The 24447-nt window shown below is 39.8% G+C and overlaps 1 protein-coding gene across 2 annotated transcripts in view; it reads right to left on the minus strand.

The window, feature by feature from the left end:
• CCNY (cyclin Y) overlaps nucleotides 1-24177 on the minus strand; it is a 120168-nt gene extending 95991 nt beyond the window's left edge. Inside the window, exon 1 of one of the 2 annotated variants that reach the window (XM_061468084.1) lies at nucleotides 23698-24177. In XM_061468084.1, the coding sequence (XP_061324068.1) occupies nucleotides 23698-23851 (154 nt within the window). In that variant the 5' untranslated portion in view covers nucleotides 23852-24177. The remainder of the gene's footprint in view (nucleotides 1-23697) is intronic. The other variant, XM_061468087.1, reaches the window with a different exon arrangement.
• Nucleotides 24178-24447: the final 270 nt, after the last annotated feature.

Genomic DNA, 24447 nt, shown 5'->3' on the forward strand with positions numbered 1-24447 from the left:
CGTGTTTAACCAGAGAAGGACAAGGAGGGATGAGTGTTTCAGATGCAGGAATCTAAACAAGAAATGATTTATTTTTCTCTTCTTTCCTGCAACAACACACCACTGCTAAAATTGCATACAAGAAACAGGAGATAATGAACTCAAACAAAAAAAAACAAAAAACCCAAAACCTAATTAAAAGACAGCCGGAGATAAACCGACACTTGGCTTTATTTCAACTCAAAAGAAAAACTTTAACACAGGGAAGAGCAAACAATGGGAATGGTGACCATTTGGAGGCAAAAAAGGTCAGACATCTGAACAAACTTGCTGGAGCAGGGGAGCTCTGCAGGCAACTTCCTTCTGGCAAACCTCTTCCCACTTACAAGACACTTTCCTCCATGAAAGCACAATATATTTACAACCTTCCAAGCATATGTAACATACCACTGGGCATTCAATGTATCTTTATGATGTTACCAGAAGTTAGCTCATAACAGCAGTCTCCAAGGTTTGCATCAGCACTGAGCAGATCCCTAAGAAACAGGAGAATATGGCTTGCTCAGGCTACAGGTCCACTTTGGTTAAGCATGCTTTATCAGCCAGGCACAAACATGAAGGTTTTCTTTCCTGTCACAAAGTGCTCAGTCAAGGGAGGCATGACAAGTAAGCTAAAATATATCAGTACTGTCACTGTAGCATTGAAATAAATATTATTTCTTACAAACCTTGATATGAAAAATGAAGTTAAAATGCATAAAATTTGGAAGAGGGGTTATTTGAGGACAGGGAAAAGGAGGAGGATGCTTGTTCAAAGTCACTGGGCAAAATGGTAAACTAATCTACATAAAGAAGATAAGCATTTCTGCAAACAGAAAATAACTAAATTATTCTTCCCCAGCGATATAAACATGTAGGATACATAAATTTAACGAATAAGCTATGCAGAATTCTCTGCTGGATGACTGCTGAAGTCCAACTATATAGCGCTTCTGTTTTCAGAAGACAGAATGATTGGCGGAAAATAAAGTAACAGATGACAAGAAATGTGATTCAGCATTTAAAGGTATTTCCACTGATTTCCATTGATTACATTTCAGTGCAACAGCAAAAGAATCAGGGCAAGTGTTTTATTTCAGTTACTTCTGCCTTTATATCAAAGGAAAAAAACGGAGACAGAACTCTTGTCAACCAAATTAGTTCAGAGAATATTAACTGTTCTTAATTTTGAGTATAACTCAGTAAATATGTTAGTACTATGTAATTTGATTCAAAGCATCAGATATGTAACAATATCTCCGTTTTAAATCACTGAGGACACATGCAGTAATTCCTATTTCTCTACAAAGGTGCAGCACAATGTTCCTATATATAAGAACACCCTATCTGAGGAACTCAAAGAGCACAACACAACTCATGTGGCCTTAACTACTACATATTCAAACAGGTCAAAATCAAAATCTGGCAGACTTTTACAAAGCCCTCAGAAAAGAGAGCAGCCAAAGGCAAACCAAGACTTAACATAACCTGTCCCTTCATGCCTGATGTAACTTGACAGGCGTTGAGTTACGCACCTCTGACATCCACAAATGACCAAGATACAGAAATGAGTTAAAATCCTCAAATCAGAAGATAAGTTTTAGGAAGATTAAGTAAAAGCAATGGTGAATTCATTACTATCAGGTAAGACAACATATTACACTTGTGCAAGAAGTTTGTGATTTTCAGTTTTCTTACCACTTGTACAGTAGTTGCCAATGCGTATTTGCACAGAGCTGAAAAACCAGTTGTTACAGGGCTCCAACATTCCTCTTTAGTGCCAGCTACACTCAGGTCTACTTCACAGCAGTCTCAGCTATAACAAGGATTACTTCAAAATACCCCCTTCTCATACTCAAGCCTCTGATGGCAGTTTTCAGCCCCCTCTGCGCGCAACATGCCACAACAGATGCATGACCAATTGAACCACGAAAAATTTCACTGATGTTGAAACTGAAAGGTTAATGGGGTCCTATTCCTGAAGTATCTCAGAATTAAACAAGTTCTGGCATGAAAGAAGCTAACTCCACAAGCCAGACGGGAGATTACAGGAACTCAAACTCAAGTTTGCTGCTTCTTCCTAGCATTATTGTAGAAAAAACTGCAGGTGTTATATAGCTCTGAAAAAGGCCTCTTAAAATAATCCTCTAACACACAGAAAACACACACAGATGACAAAATGCAAAGCAGATCTCTTGAGAAAAGGCACACTATGGTTCACTCAGAGTGCTGTTACATACTAAGATTTTGGGATCCCTTGGTTTGTTTTCACAATGCCCAAAACAAAACAATAAAACCCAGGAAAAAAAATATTAAAAAAAAAATACAAAAAAACCCAAATCCAATAAAATGTTTGAAGAATTTTTAACACCTGGTTATCATATCTGCCATATATTTTAATGGCTGTTATCTATTTTTGCCCCTAAGCAGGTCATTGCAATTCTCCTCTATCTGAAAGCTATACAGCTGTCAGAAATGATTTATTCACTCCCTGTTAGAGAAGTGTGTTGCTTTACAACATAAAATACAGCCTCTACTAGTTATCCATTCACCTTTCAACTGGTTTAGGATTTGTTCTGGTTTCTCTTGAACTTTAGAACTTACAGAGTTCCCTTCTGATAAGGACCCAGATACAGGGAACCCTAGAAGTGGACCTTCACAGTGTCTTCACTTAAAAGTCCATCCCCAGCTGATTCCCAAAAATGAAGCAGCAGTAACTCAACGTTCACAGTGGCAAGAAAAAGGAAAAATAATTCCTTTTCCTTCAACACCAGCACAGAGACTTCATAGGCAAATGTAAAGGAGCCTTTAACTTCAAAATAAGGAAACACAATCCAGTTTCTCTCTTAGACCACAACAGAGTCCCCTTTCCATTTTGCCACGATTTTAAGGCCAGCTCTGATCACTAATACTTCTAGGGACTGAAAGACCACTACATCTCCAAGAAGCAAGACCAACACACAAGGGAGGATGCAAATATGCAGTATTTCTATCCTACCAGGTCTGGCACAGGGAATTCTCCATGGAGCAGATTCCAAGGCCATCACCTCATCCACCTCATAAAGCTCTGGGAACGAATACACAACCCGAATCTATAAGCACTCTCCCAGGGCAAAACCAAAACATGCTGTACATTTTATGACCCACAGTACCACTGCTTGTTAAACAGCACAGGCATTTCACAAATACTATAAAGTCTTCCATACATTTCTTCTTCTTGTTCTTTTTTTTTTGGTAAATATTAAATGGAAGCTTTGCAGCAAGTGCACAGAAACATTATTTAAATATTATACTTTTGTACTGGTTACCAATATTAGCTCCTTATATTGGTCCCGCACAAAATAACTGACTGATACAATACTTTAAAAATGAAAACATAAAACTATTATACCATAAACTTTGCCTACTATAGGCACATTATGGCAGAGAGATAAAACTCATCAGGCTCCTGCCTGCCATGGCTTCAGATGATATCAGCAATCAACTTCAGTGCACATCTGAGTGGCCTTGAAAGGAGACACGGTGACATGAGCCTGCGGATAAAAAAGGAAAATTCAAGCCCTTAAAAAGGATTGCAGTGTTGAGATAAGCTGGTGACACCTGTGCTCCTTTATCTGGAATCAGCATCAGAATTTGACTTTCAAGAATTTAGGATGTTTAAAAGTCTGTAAATAAATTAATTGAGGGAAAACAATCTGTTAAAGAACTTCATTACTCACGGTTTCTCCACCACAGAAGCAAAGATTAGAGCTAGACAAAACACACAAAGATACTCCTTCCAAGGGATCAATTTGTCCACAGAGACCAGTTAACCCTGAAGCACACTTGCAATTCTGTTCTGCCTTTTTCTAGGAAATGAACAATCTCTGCACTACAGCATCAAGCAAAAGGCTAGAGCAAACTTAAAGAGAAAAAGAGCAACTACTTTGGGATGGAAAAAATACTTTCCAGCAATTTTGTTAATCAATACAAAACTAATGCTTTAAATACTTAAATGCTAAGGCATACAGATGTGATTTAGTGTTTCCCTAAAAATAATGTATTCGAAATTCTCTGGAAAAAAACAGGCCATTCAGTTACATGTTCGAAGTCTACTGAATCATTTGCTTTCTTCAGAGGGCACAGGAAAATAACCCAGTCAAATCTTTCACATACTTAAATGCTAAAACAGAAGTTTTAAAGATTCCATTCCTGTATCTTAATTTCACAGTGTCATCCCGGCAAGTTAGTTAAACTGAACAATAAGCACACCTCTTAAGGCAGCAGGTGCTCTCTGACTACTGAGAACAGAAACTTGTACACTTCTTGCTGCTATACTGGGTGGTGCTCCTTACAGAGAGATTTTGATTCCTCTGTTTGTGAATGTCTACTTTATGAACTGAGAAGCATAACACAGGAAAATGAAAAAACTGCATCTGAAAAAAGGAGACCCCCATTACTCTGATTTAACACTTGTTACAAAAGGCACATGTACCTGTCCTTTTCTGTGCCAGAAGTCCCCATTCAAAACTGGCAATTTAAGAAACTATTTTCAAGTTATAATTTCAGATAACTAATCACGCGAAAATTATGGTCATGAAAATAGCTGATACACAATTATAAAGTTAATTTGTATGACTAGGCATCAATTCTTTAATTAAAATTAAAAATATATATTTCTTAGTTTTCATAAGTTTCTTAATGACATTTAAACATTGTTCATCTCTCTAGCACATTCACGTTTCAAGGTGGTGCATCATTTGTAAATAATCATCCATGTTAACTTCCTACAGCAAACATTTAATAAGCAATGGGTTATACATAAACAGAGAGGGAGGGGAAGAGAGGGAGGGACAGAGACACTGTATTTGCTTAGAATTTCCACAACAGTATATTTGGCTTCTGTACCACTTTGCTGTGTTTTGTGTGTATCCTACAGTTCCCAATATCCTGCAGTGTATAAACAATCAGAAGTCACAAACTATTCTCCATGCTTTTAAGTATATACATATATATGCAAATAGGTGTATGTGGGAATTGCCACTGTTTCTAGGATTACTCAAACTTTAAAAAATTAAGAACGAGCATATTATGACATACCTGGGCCTATCAGCCAACTGTGAATTTACCCCACGCAAATGACATTTTCCACATAGCAAACAGAGAAAACAGAATAAATGGCCAAGAGGACTATCAAGGATCACTTGAAATGGAAAACACTGGAATTAAATTGGTAGGATTTAAATTGTAACAAGAAGCTTCTGAAAATATATTCATTTCAAAACCAGAACAAGGAAAAAACAACAGTCAACTAGAAAGCAGACAATTCTTCATTAGTCTATAGGAATTTATAACTCATCAATCAGCAGGAGGTGAGGAAGCCCAGCTGAATCAGAAAATAAGCACTGTTTGTGAATAACAAGATTTTCTCTTAAGCATGAAAATCTGTAATGAATGATAAAGAATATTTCAATGGCAATACAAATAAGGCAGGAATTACTTACTAATATTCTAACAGCTAACAATCTTTTCAAAATGACAGAAGAGCACCCTCACAGAGAAAATGCTTATATACCCTGGTTAGCAGATACAGCTGAAAGGATAAACACAAACCAGAATTAACGACATTAACACAGCTTGCAATTATTTTTCCTTAATTAGAAACATATTTTTCCATTTCCTAAAGACAAAGTTAAAACATGAGAAAAAACTGAGATGATAAATGCCAAAGCAAAGACGTTCAAAGCCTCTGCTGTCTTTCAATTGCCTAGCTGTAGTTCCAGTGCCCATCACTGCACAATACTCAGTTTACAAACAATAGCAGGATGAATGCTGATAGTGGACTCTGATGCTGACTGTTGATCCACCAATTAAATAGAACCACCTCCAAGCAGAAACACAACAGGTGTTTGCTGAACCTTGTCCCCGACACAGCTACTGCTGCTGAACACATCTAGTGAATGAAGGTACAGAAGGCAATGGAGAGACCATCACTGGGCAGGGCACATACTCTGCTAAAATGCCCATTTTGTATTTAATATTCCATAAAACACTGTACACTTGCACTGGGGGTATTTAACAGCTGGTTTTCTCTTCAGGTACAAGAAACTGCAGAACGCCAAAGGGCTGTTTATTACAGCGTATAAAACTTTTACTTTCAGGAAACAGGAGCATCCGAGAAATTGGGGAAACGCAGACAGTAGCTAGAAGTAGGTATGAGCAGGCAATAACAGAGAGATGGCAGAATAATATCACCTTCTGTCTATTTACTTTCATATCCAATGTTTGTAAAGTAGCATCAGACAACATGGAGACTTTATTGCAATTTCAGAAATGACTGTGGACTGCTCTAAACCAATGATGGAACTGGAACACAAGAGGTTCCACTTAAACTTGAGAAGAAACTTCTTCTCAGTGAGGGTGACGGAACACTGGAACAGGCTGCCCAGGGAGGTTGTGGAGTCTCCTTCCCTGGAGACATTCAAAACCCGCCTGGACACATTCCTGGGTAACATTATCTAGGTGTTCCTGCTCCGGCAGGGGGATTGGACTAGATGATCTTTCGAGGTCCCTTCCAATCTCTAGCATACTGTGATACTGTGATAAAAGTTATATTAAAAATGGCCAAGATTTCAAATCTCAGAATTTGATCTGGATAAGGGGCAGTTTCCAAAATACTGGCAGTGTAACATTTTGTAGGTTTTATCTGCCACGTTTCTCATCAGGCTTCAAATCAAGATAGGCAAACAGACATGTACAGAAATTAAATCTTTCCTTTTTTCAACTAGCCCAAAATTCCTTCAGTAAAAGATGAAAGTAAACGTGTTTTCTTAATAAGTGCTCTGGATAAGCTGTACATAAAATACATTAAAATTATTGTCTAGAATGTCACCTGTTGACTATCAGAAACTAAATATTCTGAACACTAATCTTTTGTGAAATGTAATCTTTTAAAAGGTTCTTCTATTCACTGGAAATGAAAGGGAACCAAAACAATAACGCCACAAATGCTTGAGCACTTGACTGCAGTTTCAAATTGCAATATTGCCTCCTCCTTCAGCATCTATCTTGTAAATAAGTACATTACAGAATGGGGAGAGCAGAGAGGAATGTTACAGATTTCTCCCCCCCCCCTTCCCCCCCAATATATGTAATTTGATATGCACATCACCTTTCACCATTTGGCTAGCCTTCAACTTTAATTTAACCTCTGAATTTTACTTGCTTATCTAGCACGTAATTTTTGCAATTACTAAACCTGCCTACATAATCAAGTACAGTATATTCTGGAAGTCACCTTTTCTAGAAGAAAACACTTCCTCTTATCCAGTAGTAACATATGTCCTGATATAAATCCAATTTTCTTTTCAGTGCGCGAACAATGCTCTCCAACACATATAGAGCAGCAAATTTTAACTGTTAACAGAAGTTTCATGTTTCAAGTTCCTTTTCCCCTTTGTGCAGTGCTATCAGGCAAGGAAAAACCAGACTATGAAGCACAGCTGATGGCTTGACCGCATTCCCACCAAGCAGTATTTATTGCCCGCATAATACCCAAATCACTCTCAGCACTCAAACTAAAAGTTGAGAACTACAGATACCGTAAGGCTGACTATGGCTCCTCCAGAAATTAGGAGGCCAGAACTGAAGTATGCTAGCAACTTAGTTTTGAAAAGCCTATGCCATTTCTGTGGCTGACCCTGAGAAAGCCAACACCTTGCTCTTTCCTTTAAAGCAACTGTCAGTCTGTAAATGCATGCCATTGTACTGCTAAACACTAAAACCGTATTTCACACTGAAAATCTAACTTGTTTTGCACGTCCATATAAAAGGTATTGGTATGTGGTAACTGTTTTTCAAAATTACACAGTTTTGTTAAGAAAAAAAAAAGTATTTTTCAACATTGTAGTTGTATGAAAATTTGTCGTGGTGTGCTCACAGACCCTCAGCGTAGCCTAGGCCCAGCAAAATTAAACTATCAAATATCTAAGGATGTCTGCTGCTCATGTACCAGCATATTTCTGTAGGACTGTGGCATGTGCCCTCTTGCCTAGGAAATAAAGGAGCATACTCTAAAAAAATCCACAGACAAACTTACTTTCCTGTACAAGAAGCAACCCAAATCTAATGCAGAGGTTTATATACAAGGAATGTCATTTATTCTTTTAAGGCTAGTACTATCTCTCCTTTAAAAGTAAGGTCACATCCATAGAGTTCTATTTCTTGTTTGTGTCTTTTATATGCTTACAGGTATTCTGTTCTCTAAGGCTCATCTGATATAGCTCAATATACACATTCTCTGAGCAGCCACTATTGTCAGAGACACTGACTTGACCAACTGTGGGATTTCTCAAATTCTCTGCTGCATGCCAATACAACACTTGAAGACAAGTATGTAAGGCACTTTTTGGAAGGAGGCAAAATTTAGTAAAGGCCTATTTTGCTCTTGCTTCTTAACCTTACAGAGTAATCAAGTGGTTCATCTTTCTGAAAGTTAGTCATACAGTGAGTATGTTAGCATACTACATACACAGCAAATACTCATCAGAAAATAACGTTGGCAGTAACAGACCCTTAGTCTGAAGGAGGGAGGGAGACAGAAGAGCAGTTGGTCAGCTACCTTTTAAATATAGTTTCACAGAGAAATTTTTTTTTTTTTTTTTTTTTTTACAATAAAAGACCTATTGTACAGTATACAGACAAGTAAAGAAATTAGGAAAATGAGTCTCTGGCTGTTATCAGCAATATTTGGTTTACATGTTCCTGGCAGAAACCTATGTGGAATAGCTCCTACATTCAGATGGAAACCCTGATTTTCTCTACAGAAAGGTTTTAGTTGTAGGGTCTTTTTATATATACATGTATAAATATATATATACATACACACACCAATCCCACAACTAAAACCAACCTGTTCTATAAACATTACAGTATAATTTTACTTTCAAGGAAGCAATTTCACTACAAGAATTAGATTAACTTTCTACTTGTTTTGAACTGGCAGAGAACATCTCTATTTCTTTTCGTACGGTCCTCAGAAAACTGGCACAGCCTAAAGGAGCTCCCAAAATCTGGATTTGACTTTAAGAGTTGCCTCAATACATCACCTGGGAAAGTAAACAGGTACATTTTCCTAAATGTAGTTCCACTGATTTCAGTTGAGCTTATTTACAACAGATTAGTATTTAAATCTACGTGAGTTTTAGAGCCGAGAAAAGGATATTTAAGTAAGCAATTTGGAACACTGAAATTACTACTTCAGTCTGTAGTATCAATGAATAAAACAGTATTTCTCTACCCATTCACCATATGTCTTCGGATGTGTTTCAAGGGCTTTTAATTCTCTCACAAATATTATTTGGTGACATGGAGATTGTTTTGCTTGAAAGATGCCTGCTGTTATTTTTAATTCTAGCTTGTGGGCATCAAGATTCTGTCTTTAAAAAATAAAAATCTTTTATAAGGGGGAAATAAAAGAATTTCCGTTAAGGGGAAGAGGGCATACATTAACTTTATTAAAAAAAAAATTCTGTTTCCAAGAATCCAGCACACTATTTGTAAGATTATTTAATATCCAAGTTGCTTTAGCTTTCTTTTTTTCTAAATCTCATCAATCCTTTTTGTTTAATTCCATCATTCTGGTAAAAAAAAGAGCTGAGGACATTGCTGCTGTCTGAGGTTGAAAACACATTAAGTCACCCACTGTTAATATACTATATTAATAAGCACAAGCATGAATACATAAAGAGTGTTATTCATCACAACAACCTTCATTTGCAAGTAATTTCTGATTCTCCTTTGTTTACTAGGTCAGTGTTCCACCATGGAGATGATAATGATCCTTTTCAATCGAAGGAATGAAATGGAAATAATTAACGGTAACTACCAATGTATTAACTATTTAAGATATACAGGCAAGTGCCTGGGGCTAACACCTATATATTACCATAAGGAAACCGTGACTTTTTCCTCCCATCTGGTTTAAGATCCATTAAGAAAATGCACTAACCACAAGTTTATTTATGGGATCAAAAAATGCTATCATGACCCAGTCCGAGATAATTACTTCAGCCTGCTAGGATAAGAAAGCTTACTTGTTGCAAAACAAATAAACCCTGCCACAAAGGGATAAACAGAAGACAGAAAGAGAAGAATGCAAAGAAAATATCATGGGTGAACAAAGAAACCATACCAAGACAGTAAGACAGACAGAGATAATGCCATTTAGCAGCGACACAGAACTTCTTTCTTGAACTAAGTTATGGGTTTCTCTCCAAACAATAAGTAAATATTGTCAGACTCCTACTTGAAAACTGCTGCAGAGATCTTTCCAGAGATCAAACAGGCTCCTGGGTCAAATATTTTCCAGATTACAGCTAGGTATTACCAGAAGACATCAACAACAAAGCTTTATCAGCACATACTTTTCCTATTATTTTCTAACAGATAAAGAAAAAGGTACCCAAGTTACTTGAGGAAAGAGAACTGTAGCAAGCAGTAAGAAGTCAATTGGACTATTTATAAATCAGATGCAATATACCCTCACAACAAGTGCTTTGAATACACAACTGAATGTGAAGCATCTTGCAAGAGTATGTTCCATGTACTGAATTAGTTTAAAAAGCATTATTCTCACACAGGTCCTGTTTAGCAAACTTATCATAGTATTTAATGGCAAGACTACAACAAGCTCAGATGCTTTAACATCACAGCAAACAGAAGTGCTTTACAGCTAGCAATGGACTTGAATATACAGTTTACGTGCACTTACTGAAACTTCACAGTAGTGAATCATACAGTATTGCACCCCTGCCAAAGTAGTTGTTATATCCAGAATTATCTTCTTCCACACACACCATACCCTTATTTAATAGGATCACAGAATGGTTTGGGTTAGGAAGGACCTGAAGATCATCTAGTTCCAAACCCCCTGCCATGGACAAGGACACCTCACACTAGACCATGTCGCCCAAGGCTCTGTCCAACCTGGACTTGAACACTGCCAAGAATGGAGCATTTATCACTTTTTTGGGCAACCTGTTCCAGTGCCTCACCACCCTCACAGTAAAGAACTTCTCCCTTACATCTAACCTGAACTTCCACTCTTTTAAGTTTAAACCCATTGCCCTTGTCCTATTGCTATAGTCCCTGATGAAGAGTCCCTCTTCCCCGTAGGCCCCCTTCAGATAAGGGAAGGTTACCTGCATCAGAACTATTTTGCCTTGATGAAAAAAAGGATTAAAATCCCCATGTAAGTACTGACAATGGCTCAAGCAAGTCAGCACATTCTCTTGAGATCTAGGTGCCTCCACTAATTTTTGTCACATAAATGAGAGAAATGAAGTCATATAGATACAGCAACATTTAGCAGTCTACTGACTTAACATGTGACATTCCCTACAGGTTTGATTAGCAAAGCATGATTAGACTGAAGGAGCTGCGTGTGGAGATGATGGCATGGCCAACAAGTATTGCACAGGAAGCACTTGTGACTATTTCAGCAAATTTCTGCATAGCAGTTTTAAAGAGAAGTAGACAACACGACTGGAGAGTGCTTCTGACGTACAGAGCCATAAACTAAAACCTTCACTTGGACAAGAGCCACAGGCCAACAAAACCAAGGGAAGAAGAATACCAGACACTGAGCTGAAACCCCCCTTGGTCGCACCATTCCCCAACAGGACAGGACAGGACTGCATGTGCAGCTGGATCCCAGGAACCCAACAGTGGCAGGACAGCAGCCCTTTTTGCCCTGCTGAGCCTCAGGGTGCCACCTGGTTTGCCAGGTAACCTGGCCACAACAGGCCCATCGCGTCCCATTGACTGCCTCTGAGCTCAGAGTCACACACGTTCCCACTCCCTGACAATAGAAGGAAAAACCTTTTGCAGTAACAGATCCTGCCTCTCAATTAGGAGATGCCAAGTCAATCAGATTTGAGTTCCCAAACAGAAGCCAAAGAGATTCCTCATTTACATGAGGAAAGAAACGCAAAAATAGATCGTTAGAGGAGATTTACATACAGCTGGACCCACTGAAACGGGGGCACAGTATCAACTACAAAGATGGTAATTATCAAGAGTTTCTTTCCATGAATTGAAAATCTTAACATTGCTATTAACTCAATCTCTTTTCAGATTTTTATTTGGAAGAAAACAGTGTATATGCATTCCATGCTCTTCAAAAACAGAAAACCTACACGGCCTCAGAACCTATTTTAAGAATTACAACTCGTACCATGGTTTATTTCTAATATCAATCTGTAATTCACTGCATAAATTAAAGTGCACATTTCCAAAAATCATGAAGAAAATTACAGAGATCAAAGAACACATTCAACGATTCAATGCTACTTAAAAGTCCAAAGGTACAATGGGGAAATAAAGAAATCTTACCAGTATGTGGATAACCACACAAATCTGAAAGAACAAAGATTATTTTATTTGCTTGACTATAAAACATGCAGGAGAGGTAGGAAACTAGGAATGCGCAGCAAATATTGAAATGCAAACATAATGTAATCTAAATCAGGGTTTTGAAATCAACATGCCATCCTGGAATCATTACACTGACCGTGCTCTAGTATATGCTGTATGTATTGTTTACTCGTAACTCCCAAATCACAGCAAAACAGAAAGAGTCAAGAGGAGAGAGATAAGAGACAGGAACTTCTGTATGCTGTGGGTAGAAAAAGGTTGGGCTGAGAAGAGCAGGCAGGTGACAAGTAAGGTAGGCTATGACAGAGATGTACAAAAAAGGAGAAAGGGAAAGGAGAGAAAGAACAGTCCAACCAAACCTACAGGGATGGAGGAAGGCAATGATCAGAAAGGAATGTATCTTCAGCTAGTTTTAACATTATACTAGCAACATAACAAAAAAAAAAAGAGAGAAAATAACATTTTAAACATTTTATTTCAAAAATCCTGTTGTCCAAAATACTTGTTAAATATAAAATTTTATGTACAAAGATTTCATTTGAGAATACATACATTTAAAAAGACAAAAAAAAAAGGGGGGGGGTGGGTAGGGGAGTCTGCTGCCTAATTCTAGCCTGTATTCCAACAGTTCTGGAGCTTCCTGAAGCTCACAAATATCCTAAAGACAAATACCATGCTGGGTTTACATCAGTTACCCAGCCACCCAGTAACAGATGAGGCCCTCAGCTTATCTCAGCCACCAGGAACTGAAGGAAATTAAGACATCAGCTGTATGCACAGGACCTTTCTGCACATGCCAGTTCCATCACACAGTGGCTTACCCACAGTGAGCAACTCTCTTTAGCACACAGAAGTCACAGTCTCAGAAAGTATCACACTACATTTCAGTAGCCACTGTGCATAAGCTGGTGTTATTACACCTTTTTCCATAAGAGTAACAAATACGTCGATATGCATGTGAAACCATTTTGAGATAATCCACACAAAATTAGAGACAGAAGAATTTGCTCCCTTAAGTTCTCTTCTCGTTTTCTACCCACACCCATGTGTAAATTCACTGCTGTTGAACTGCAAATTTATATTCAAAAACGAAAGCATGCAGTAAGGATTAAAAAAAAGGGGGGAAAAATAAAATAACCAAACCACACTACCACATGTATGCAAATATAAGAGTTCACACTGTTTGTTTGAAGTTCAGGTTCTCATGTAGTAACATAAAGCTTCAGTGTTTGTATTGCATAAACTGTGATTCAAATGCTTGTTACAAAAATAACTCCTTATTATAATTTTTTTAAAGAAATATGACTTAATGTCAAGAGCTTATTTTTCACAAAACATTCACTTCCAGTTAAATTTAACTTGGCAATGTCCATTTCACTTAAATATCCATTTTGCCAAGGGGAAACAAGTTCCTAGATGTAGAGTATACATCACTGCTTATATATGGAATTTTAAATTATTTTTTTGTTGTTGTTTGCTTTAGGTTTCAAAGGCAGTATTGGTTTGCTTCTTCCACAAAACAACAGTTAAATTTCTCCTACTGAACATTATTTTTATCACAGACTGGATCTCTAGGACCATCTCAGTTACAGGAATCCTTCTTCCACCCTCAAACCCTCAAAAAAGTATGCATACACCTCCGCAAAACTTCAATTCTAATTTCTTTCTATGTCTGACAGAGTGGATAACTGCGTATCGTCAATGCAGCTCACTAGACACTTGTCATCCCAAATGAATTATCCTAAAAGGAAGGAGGACATTTAGCTGCAGGAAGCATGATTTCAAAGCTTAAAGTACAGCTGCATTTCCCAACTCTTCACACCCTTTCCACCTCCGCTGACTGACTGAATAAAATGCACATGGATTTCTGCCAGGTAGGGACAGTCACAACACAAAGCTTCAGGCATGAAGGGCCACCGAGAGCTATGCATCACAGAGAGCATCAAGTGGAATTGACATACAGCTCATAGCAGCAGCACATGCAAAAGATCTTGTTATTCACTCGTGAAGCTGGGTTTAATGTTTATTTTAACATCTGAAAAATCTACTACATATGACCACGTAAGAAATATCAAAATACCGATCAAAAGAAAGCTTCCATATCTTCATTTCAGAATCCCTTTTTAGGAACTCCAAACACAAATGAATCTATCAGTGACTACTATTTAATAGTCAAAACACTAAAATTTCAAACCATATATATGAACTATGTTAAAAGTTTAACTGCATTCCCTATTTTAAGAGGGGTGTGAATAGGGCAGAGAATTTCAAAGTAAGATCATCATCAGCAGTCTTTACTAGGTTGGGGATCCATCAAATCTAAGACCTTTCCTATAGCTCTAGTTGAAACTAGAGTTATCAACTAGAAATAAAATTCTTTCTGATAAGATGCTAATCCGTGGGCTTTTTCCTAAATATAAACATAGCAGAATAATGCACTGAATGGTTAGGCAAAACATTCTGCCATAACTGGACTTACCATATGAATTTTGTCTTTGTTGATTTCAGTTACAGTTTCATAAACTTAACTAATAAAACCAACATGAGTCCTCTGAAGTTCTCCAAAATGAAAAGAAAATAAAACAACCAGGTACCAGAACAGATCTGTAAAGATCCTGATTCATAACAGTTATGATAATATCTAACAGACACACAGGAGACTTCAATCCTATTACAAGCAAACCAACCAACTGCCTAGAGATAAAAATTCCTATTAGGATTGTCTACATGTTCTTGATCATAACTTTTTTTTTTCCTAACCAATATTTGACACTTGTTATTTTAACAGCATTCTTTTAGAAGGAGGAAGTTGGGGGGTAAACACACTACATGAGTAGAGACTATAGCTTACTGAATGTAAACTGTGTGTTACGTGATACAACACACAGACAACCTTTTCAAGCTAGAAAAACAGCTGAGATCAAAAACTCTGAACACTACCCTAGGAATCAAGAGGTCTAATTAATTTCAAGTGCAGAAAGACTTTCTTCAAGGTCTTTACATCACTTGCATCGTTTTACAGAACGACACAGCTCACAAAGCACTTTAGAGATGTAATTACTGCTTGTAAAGCTCACTGACCACAGCCTGAAAGTTTCTTTTAGCCAAAGCAAGGAAGCATATCCTGCCTTGCTCACAACAGTTATAATTCCCAGACTTTGGATCTTCAACCAATGCAATCTTCTTTGGCAGGAACATCAGAAAAGAGGATAAAGAAACAACAACATACATATGTGTAAAATAGAACTACTGATGAATAGTAAAAAAACCCCATCAAGTGCAAGCACAGAAGCATAACTACAACCAGTCATTTCACATACATAAACTCACAATTCCTGAATTATCACCTCCTTAGAGAGTTCGCAGAGCACCGAGAAAGTGCTCTACTTCAAAACACCCTTGTTGATCAAGTATACCTTCTTTCTCACACAGTATTACTTTCAGTATCTTAAATCAATTAATTCTTTCAAGGAACAAAGACAGCAATAAGTTTCTTCAGCTACTGTAAAGCATTCAGTAATAAATAAGCATTCATAAATAACAAACAGCAACAAGAAGGTACCAGAATACTAATGTGCAGGGATAAACTGCACACCAGAAACAATTTTAAATGTGCCAATAATCCGCTTTTTTCCAAATCTAGGAAGTGATCCCTGTACTACCAGTCTTGCATTTTCACTGAGTAACAATGCACCTCATCATGACAGTTACGAATTCCTCTGTATCTTCTGGAACAGTTTTTTCTCCTTACAATCCACATTTTGGATTCAGGAATAACATCAAATCCCACCTGTAATGAAATACCAATACAGCAAAGAAAATAAGCTTTTAAAATTTCAACACAGTGTCATACCGGTTTCAATACCGTTGAAAGTAAATTTTTTCACTTCCCATCTGATATCTTCTGGATCTCAGCCACTGGCAGCATGTAAGAATCATTTTGCAGACACAGAAACAACCAAGTGAAAAGCCCGAGGTACAATTCTTTTAACTACAGTTGGGTGGGGTCTTTCCAAAAGAAAATTATGAACCATAGAAACACAGAATCAACTAGGTTGCAAAAGACCTTCAAGATCACTAACTCCAATCATTACCCCTGCACTGCCAAGACCACAACTAAACCATGTCACTAAGGGCCTCATCTACAGTTTTTGAACACTTCCAGGGATGGTGATTCCACCACTGCCCTGGGCAGCCTGTTCCAATGCCTGAGCACCCTTCCAGTGAAGAATTTTTTCGTCATATCCAATCTAAACCTCCCTTGGTGCAGCTTGTCCTATCTTGTTACCTCTTGTCCTATCGCTGTTACTTGGGAGAAGAGACCAGCCATCTCCATCCCCCTTTCAGGTATTTGTAGAACAGTACGGCTCCCCCTGCACCTTTTCTTCTTCAGACTAAACACCCCCAGTTCCCTCAGCCGCTTCTCATGCAACTTGTGCTCTAGACTCTTCACCAGTTTTGTCATTGAAGGCTGACTGTTCTTGCAAAGAGAGAGGGCATTGCAGGGATACCAGTGCAGACATTCTTCCCCCCAGTGTAGGTGGGTGTGGGAGATGTTACGCAAGGTGGGTGAGAATACACTTTTAATCTTAGGATTAATTCTACTCTATAAACATGTCTAGCATTCAAATATTACACTTTTCTGCAACATTTTTACACAAAGGTAGTAATGCAGTGCCACTCACAGCAACAAAAATATTGGTTTTATCAATGTATTTTGCTCAAACCATGAAAACCTGTGAGACAAGAGCACAACTTTTGCAGTGCAAGCTACATCTATGGTGGCTAGCTAAGGTATTTCAGTAGAATGGTTTCAGCATTAGCTTGACTTGAGAGAAATAGAATTATTTTGCAAAGAAATAAAGAGAGAAGTAAGTTACATCAGTTAGAGCATTACGCACATTCTTGCTGATCCGAGAAACTTGTCCTAGCGGGATGATAGTTGGTCTAATAAGTCCTTTACAGCTTGAAGGCCCAAAACGTTACAGGAGTGATGAGAAAGGAAACAAATAAAAACAAATGGGGAAAAACTAAAAAAAGGTTTTCATGTAAAGTCTCCAACCAGATTTCACTAGCAATTTCCCATTAACACCTATCACAGCTCCTTGGCCAGTTTCTATACTGGTAAGGATTAGTCTTCAGGACAGTGCTGCTGGTTTTAAGGCCTTTCTCCATTCAATTCAGGCTAATGAGCACTCTGAATTTAACGAAGTCCTCACAGAAGAAGCTCAAGAGCTGCTGATGCTCAAACTGAACTGGTTGGAGAAATGGATTGTGATGATGTACAGGATCTACACATTAAACCCATCTCTGAATTACGGTCAAATTTCTGGAAAGAGTTTCAGCTTGGGAAACATGAAAATCCCAACAGTTCCGTTTCAGCAATTCTGGAATATTTGTTTTTAAAGTTGGATTGTAAGGAGACAAAACCATCACAGAAGATATGGAGGAAGTGGCAACTACTCCAATGAAGGCACTACCTTAGCATACTGATGGCAGTATTCTATCTAAATCACAAACTTCTAAATTTACAAAGTTTATTATCACTTACTAGCTCTTCACATACATTTAATTCACCATACATTAAATATTCTGCAGGATGAAATAAAAATATCATTCCATATGTCAGAATGCACACAGAAAATTAATAGTTTTTAAAAGTTATAGTTCAAGTTCAAAGGAAAAGAAGCGAAATTAATGCCGATTCAGTTCTACACAGAAAGCTCAAAGAAATGCTATATATTGTGTATGTTTTCAGTTTGCAAAGTGTATTTCATATTCTTGCAAAGATACTAAACAAGGGAGGTATTTATACTACGCCTCATCTGCAGCTTGCTGGCAGGACAAGGACAGGCATTGGGGCACTGCACAATTATTCCCCTTCCAAGCTCCTGATATGTTAGAGAGAGCAGCCAGAAAAAGGCATTCACAGTGTCAGTAAGTCACTAGATACACACAGCAAACAGCATCTTGCATGTTTCAGAAAATGGTGTCACACCATGTGGGTGCTTTTTGTACCATCTGACCTTGAACAAGGCCCGAGATGAAGTAAACATATGGTGAAAGTTTGAAAAATCTTCAGTAAGCATAGAAAATGAGATCAGACAGCTATGGCCACACAGCTGAGAGGTCTGCACTCTTTTAAAACATGTTATTCTTATTACATGTAAAATCTAAGGAAAAACAACCTACCTCAAAATACAATAGTCCTTCCATTTTCAGAGACCTATAATTCTAAGTCTTGTCATTCTGCTTCAAGTACCAATTTACCCAGCCAATACTGTTGATCTTGTGTAACTCACTTGCAAAGAAAACCTTGATCAAATGGCAGTACGCTAATGAAATTCATCAGAAGTAAGTTTGAATATGATTAATCTTAGCATGTGTGCCTCTGAAAGCTTCTGCAGCTAAATATGGAACTACTGACTTCATAAAAGGTGTAAATTTTGTGATTTAACGTGAACAATGTGAAAGTGAGGTTCTAGGAAGGCTTTGTACAACATGGTGATGCCTCTTGGGAGAAGCAGAGCGCAGCACAGAATAAACAGACAAAACTGAAAGCAGAAGAAAAAAAGCAAGCTGAGAGGTATGCATCACTAACAACATGCAGTATCATACTAAGTTCAGTCATGTAGGCCACTGCAGGCTCTATTTTTAATGTTTTGGTGCACAAGACTGCAAGCGGGAGCTTGATGCATGACCTCTGACATGCTTAGGTAGGTGATGCAAACAACAGTACTGAAAAGCATATGGATCATTTCTGTGCAGGAACTCTGGCTAAAGGAACAAGGAATTTTTCTTAAAAAGACTTTTCTGTAAACCAAATAGACCATTTTTAATTTAATTTTTTTTAAGGACTATCTTTTTACAATCCAGGTGTTAGCAGGCATGGCTGTGTGCAACATACTACATCTTCAATTTGCTTCTGAAGTGCTTATAGCTTGACTTTTGTGAATGTAGGTCAGGTCCTTCACGACGCGCAACCCATCACACCCTTGCTCTTGAAAACACCAGCATTCCCTTTCAGCAAAATTTCACTGTGTTTACAGGGCAGACATTTTAAAACTTCCCTGTATTTCGCTAAAATCTCAAAATTCCCATAACACCCAATAGACAGAGATACACAAATACTAACCTCATTTCAAAGACTCCCATATGTCAGTTTCAAGAAGGTGAAGGAAAAGATCTATAAACAAAGAAATGGCTTTTTAAATAGCAGTCCACTCTTAGGAGGCTGTGCATTACACAGCAAAAACAATTAACATGATTCACTCATTGTGAAAAGGGCTGAAGGGGTTTATCAGTGATGTACAATTGCACAGGATGACATTAACTGAGCCAGCAATGAAAAATGACCTTGTAACATTAGCATGAGTTTAGAAAGGGGGGAAGGGGCAACCTGACTTTTCGGGGAAGGACACAATATGGGAGGGGCTCATTATTAAGAACTGTCTTTCCTTCAAGTAGCCTAGGAACTCCCCATCTAGCCTCTATTTCAAGAACAGCCTTTTGACTAACTCCATCACAGGCATCAGCTTTGCTTCATGTCATCATGTCTGTGGTAAGACATTCCTTTTGTCCCCTCCCCACAGCTCCATACTTGAAAAGCTTACTACAGAAATCATGCTTCAAACAGAGAAATCACTTTTGAGCACATCAGCACACACTGCTTTTTCACAAGTTAAACTGTCAACTTGTGGGTCTGACTGTGTGACCTGCTGATGTCTAAGCAGAGTCCAGGCTAGGGTCAGTCCTGCTGGCCAGGATTTAAACAGTGCATACATCAAGATGCTTACATAGCATGCACAGACAAAAGTTCATGTGTAAATGTGATACAGAATCCAATACATCAAGTCTTCTACTATTTTTATTTATTGCTGTCATTAACACTGCTGTAAAAAACTGTCTGGACTGCAAACAGATAGAGCTAGAAATCTTCAAATCCTGAATCCACTGCCAGAATTTTCCTGAAGTTTTAAATGTGAAGCACTGAAAAATGTTGAAGCTCCCCCCTAGAAACAGGTCATCAAAACCAGATGGTAACCTCTGTTCACTACAATCATCCTCTTGCTCTTTGTCAAAAAAAAACAAAAACAAAAACAAAAAAAAACCCAAACAAACAAACAAAATAATCCAGAAGTAAAAGTTTTCCACATCTGTAGATGTTTATAGAAGTTTGTTACCTTCTTTGAATTTTTGAGGGAGAAAAGGCACGAAAGAGAAATTCACTATTATAATTCTCCAGAATAAGTACTTTGATAAATCAAATCTCTTCCACAGACCACTTCATAAACACCTGTGAAATATTACGGAAATTGAGATTTTCTAACAGGGTACCAGTCACAGGACAGAGAAAACCTTGCTATAAATCCACTGCTACTGAAGTAGAATTCCTCCAGCTGTTCCTTAAAAACACACTACTGGATTTGGTATTGTATTTGAATTATAGGAGACAATTCAAAGGTGTGATCTTGAAGGCAGACTTGACAAGTTATTTCCTTATGAAGTATATAAGACTGGCAAACATCAAACAGTCCCACCAGTACTAAAACCTCCAGTAATATCACTCTTACAAGTTGACATCCGTCCCTCTCTTCCCTCTTCCCCTCTCATAGTGCCAGAAACAGGGTCAGCAACCGTTGCAAACCACACATCTCTTGTAAAAGCTTAAACAGGCCACACTTAAAAGGTTCAAATTTGATTTAAATTTCTGATTTAAAGGTTCTTAATATTCTTGTTTTATTCAAACAGCTTTACCCAGTAAAAAAAAAATTGTTTTATTAATTTCCATGAATATGAGCATGAAAGCAACTTCCACATGAAACAGATTAACTCAGACACTGCATATCATGATTTGTTACAGTCCCTGAAAGTACCACTCACAAGGTAAATGCTTGCTGCAGATACGAATTTGCCCTTTGAGAGCCTGTCGCAGCCACATGTATTGAGCTGGGTTGAAGGGCTCTCATTTGAAGAACAGTGAGGAACTCAAATCTGAAGTACCAAAAAAGTCTCATTTCAGTGCATCAGTCTTTGTTACCACTTACTTAAAAAAATGAAAACAAGAAACTTTTTGAGAAACTCTTGGGAAACATATCATGACTTGTGGGAGGACTAAGGAATCAACATCCAGAATTTTCTCTTCACGACACAGATAACCAGGCTATTGTTCTTTCCTTGTGAAGAACATCATTGTAAAATGATAAAAATATCATTAGAATTTTCTACTGTGAAGGAAGGGGTTTTCACACCCCAGTGTCTCATCTGCAAACACCTGTATGCCATCAAACTTCAAACAAGTTTGATGGCATACAGCATAATATCTAGTCTAATAGGAAATAAAATATCAAAAACACAATATCACTTTATTACAAGTAATAATCAGTCTACCACCTTTGACCAAGAGACCTTCAGAGAATATGACTCCCGCATGCAACAAAGCGCACTTCAAAAAGCTGGTTTACCCAAAGTATGTCCAGTTGTTTTGTGTGTACAGATACTTATCATCCATCAGTCTCACCAGTGAAAACTTATTTCTCAGAATCTATCTATAAAGAGGGACAAAATCAAAGTTAGGCAGAGAAACAAAACCCAAAATCATTCACTCTTTTTCAGAATTAAGGACCTCTTGCCTATTTGAACATGCAACATCACACAGACAACTGCCCTAGATCAATGCCAGCAAGATGTAAAAATAAATAACACAAAGGTATTTTCTGTGTTCTAAGCTGCAGTTTAAAGGAGAAGAGAGACAGAGCACGCAGTCCTTGATCAAACAAATAAAACGATTTCTTTTTGCAAACAAACGCCAAGATGCAGAAACTTATCTGCAGTATATGCACGCTTCAACAAGCACACAGGCACTTACTATTTCCACACAGAGATAAAAAAAAAAATATGATGGCACAAACCCCACACATCTCTGACCAGAAACTTTACTGCAGACTGTGTTGGTATAGATGGAGAAACCCGTACCATCAGACAACACTGGTGTTGGAAGAATTCATCATTCACAGATCAACAATTGGTTCTTTCATCTCCCTGGCTTTCTCAGACCAGACCATTATGCCTTTTTTTCCACTTACTGATCCTGTTACGCTTCAATTTTTCTGTTGCACGTAGCAAAGACAGCTAAAAACATTCATATTTCCAGAATGTGTCTCATTAAAAGAAATAATCTTAATCAGGGAGGGAACCCATCTCCTTCTATGGCCTCGTAACTCTGCCTGTGTCAAGAAGTGACAACATAAAACTCTGTAATAAAATCACAATCCAATAAGCCATGAAAAAAATGTGGAAGGCAAACTGAAGTGCACCAAAGTCCCTCTTTCTGGCTTTCTACCAAAACCGGTTCATGTAAACTAATCCATGAGATAGCTGACCTTTTACCAAGCAAAGTTTTAGGACTAAATACTGCAACTAATCAAAAACTAAATGACAAGTATATATTAACCCACATCTTTAAAATTAAGCTGTATCCTGGCTAACCACAACAGCAGCATATTTAGTCACTAGTAAAGGAACAGGAATACAGCTTTTCTGAATATCACTGCAGACAAGGAGAGGGTGAGGAGTTACTCGTGATTTCATAGAGCAGTGCCTCATCACGACAGTAACGGGGGGGGAGATAAAGTCACTGGAAGAGAAGGTTGTTACGAATAACATTTCTCCCACTTGCATCGCTGGCTGGGTTTGTCCTTTACACCGCCACCGCCTGGCAGGTGACATACCCAAAGGTGACGCCGGCTCTGTACCGCAGGGACGCGCTTCCAGCCCTGCCAACAGCGCAGAGACAATAACGGACCCTTCGGTTTGCCTCTGGGTCAGCCGGGCCTCCGCGGAGCAGACGAGCGCCCATAGTGTCTATAATGACACTTCAAGCCGCCCTGAAGGGAAACGCGTCTCGGCAGCGCAGACCCGGGACCAAACACTGCACCTTGCCAGAGGCTGCGGCGGGGCGGTGTGTGTGCTACCCAGCCCTCGCAGGAAGGGTCCCACACAGCTCTCCCTGGGGAAAGAAACCGCTCCGGAGGCTGCATCCCACGCAGATGTACCGACACCTCCGGCAGCCCCGCAGGGGCGGGCATGGGGACCACAACCGAGCCGCCGCGGCACTGAGGGGCGCGGTGGCGGGGCAGCGGTGGGACCGACCGGTCCGGCCCGGCCCCACCCGCGGGGGTAGCCACCCGGGGCAGAGCCGTGGCCTCACCGCGCGGAGAAGGGAGAGACGGGAAGAGAAGCAGGGGGTTCCCTGCCCGCCCTCACCGTCGATGTTCTCCCGGTCGCTGATGTGCTGCAGGTTGCAGCCCGTGTCCTCCCGGCTCAGCTCGGCCTCGGGGCGGTAGGACTCCAGGCGGGAGTGGGCATTCCTGCGCAGCTTGGGGCTGGAGGAGACGCAGCAGGAGGTGGTGTTCCCCATCTTCTCTGCCCTGCCCCGGCCCAGCCAGGCTCGGGAGAAGGCGAGGGGCGGCCGGTCAGCAGGGGCGGCGGGAAGCCATGGGCAGCGCCGGAGACGAGGAGGAGCGGCGGGGGAAGAGGCGGCGGCTGCGGCGCCCTGCGGCTGCACTGGCCGGCGGGTCCCCGCGGCGGTTCATCCGCGGAGGCAGACCCGCAGCGCGGCCCGCCGGCGTGGGCTGCGGCAACTAAGCCCTCCTGCGCGGGCAGGCAGCGCAGGGCCCGCCGAAGCACAGCCCCATCGCCGGCGGCGGGGCCGCCGCGCTCCTCCCCCGCCCCGCGCAGCCGCCGCGCCTGCTCCCAGCACGCACCCAGGCGGCAACGCCGCAACCTCCGCGGCAGTCGCAGACCAGCAGCAGCAGCACTAGCAGCAACGGCGGCAACAGCAGCCGCCCCGGGCGGCCCCGCTAACCGGTTCCGGTTCAAGCGGGCGGTAACGCCTCCCGCCAGGCGGGCTGCGGGAGCGGGCGGCCGGGGACGCTCCCGGGGGCCAGCAGCGCCTGCATCGGCCGGGTGCGGGGGCCGCTCTGAGCGGGCCGCCTACGGTGCTGAAGGGCTGCG

The sequence above is a fragment of the Pezoporus flaviventris genome, unplaced genomic scaffold, assembly GCF_033815535.1.
Source record: "Pezoporus flaviventris isolate CSIRO_AGI_PZ_B2104156 unplaced genomic scaffold, CSIRO_AGI_Pfla_v1 ptg000047l, whole genome shotgun sequence".
Lineage (NCBI taxonomy): Eukaryota > Metazoa > Chordata > Aves > Psittaciformes > Psittacidae > Pezoporus > Pezoporus flaviventris.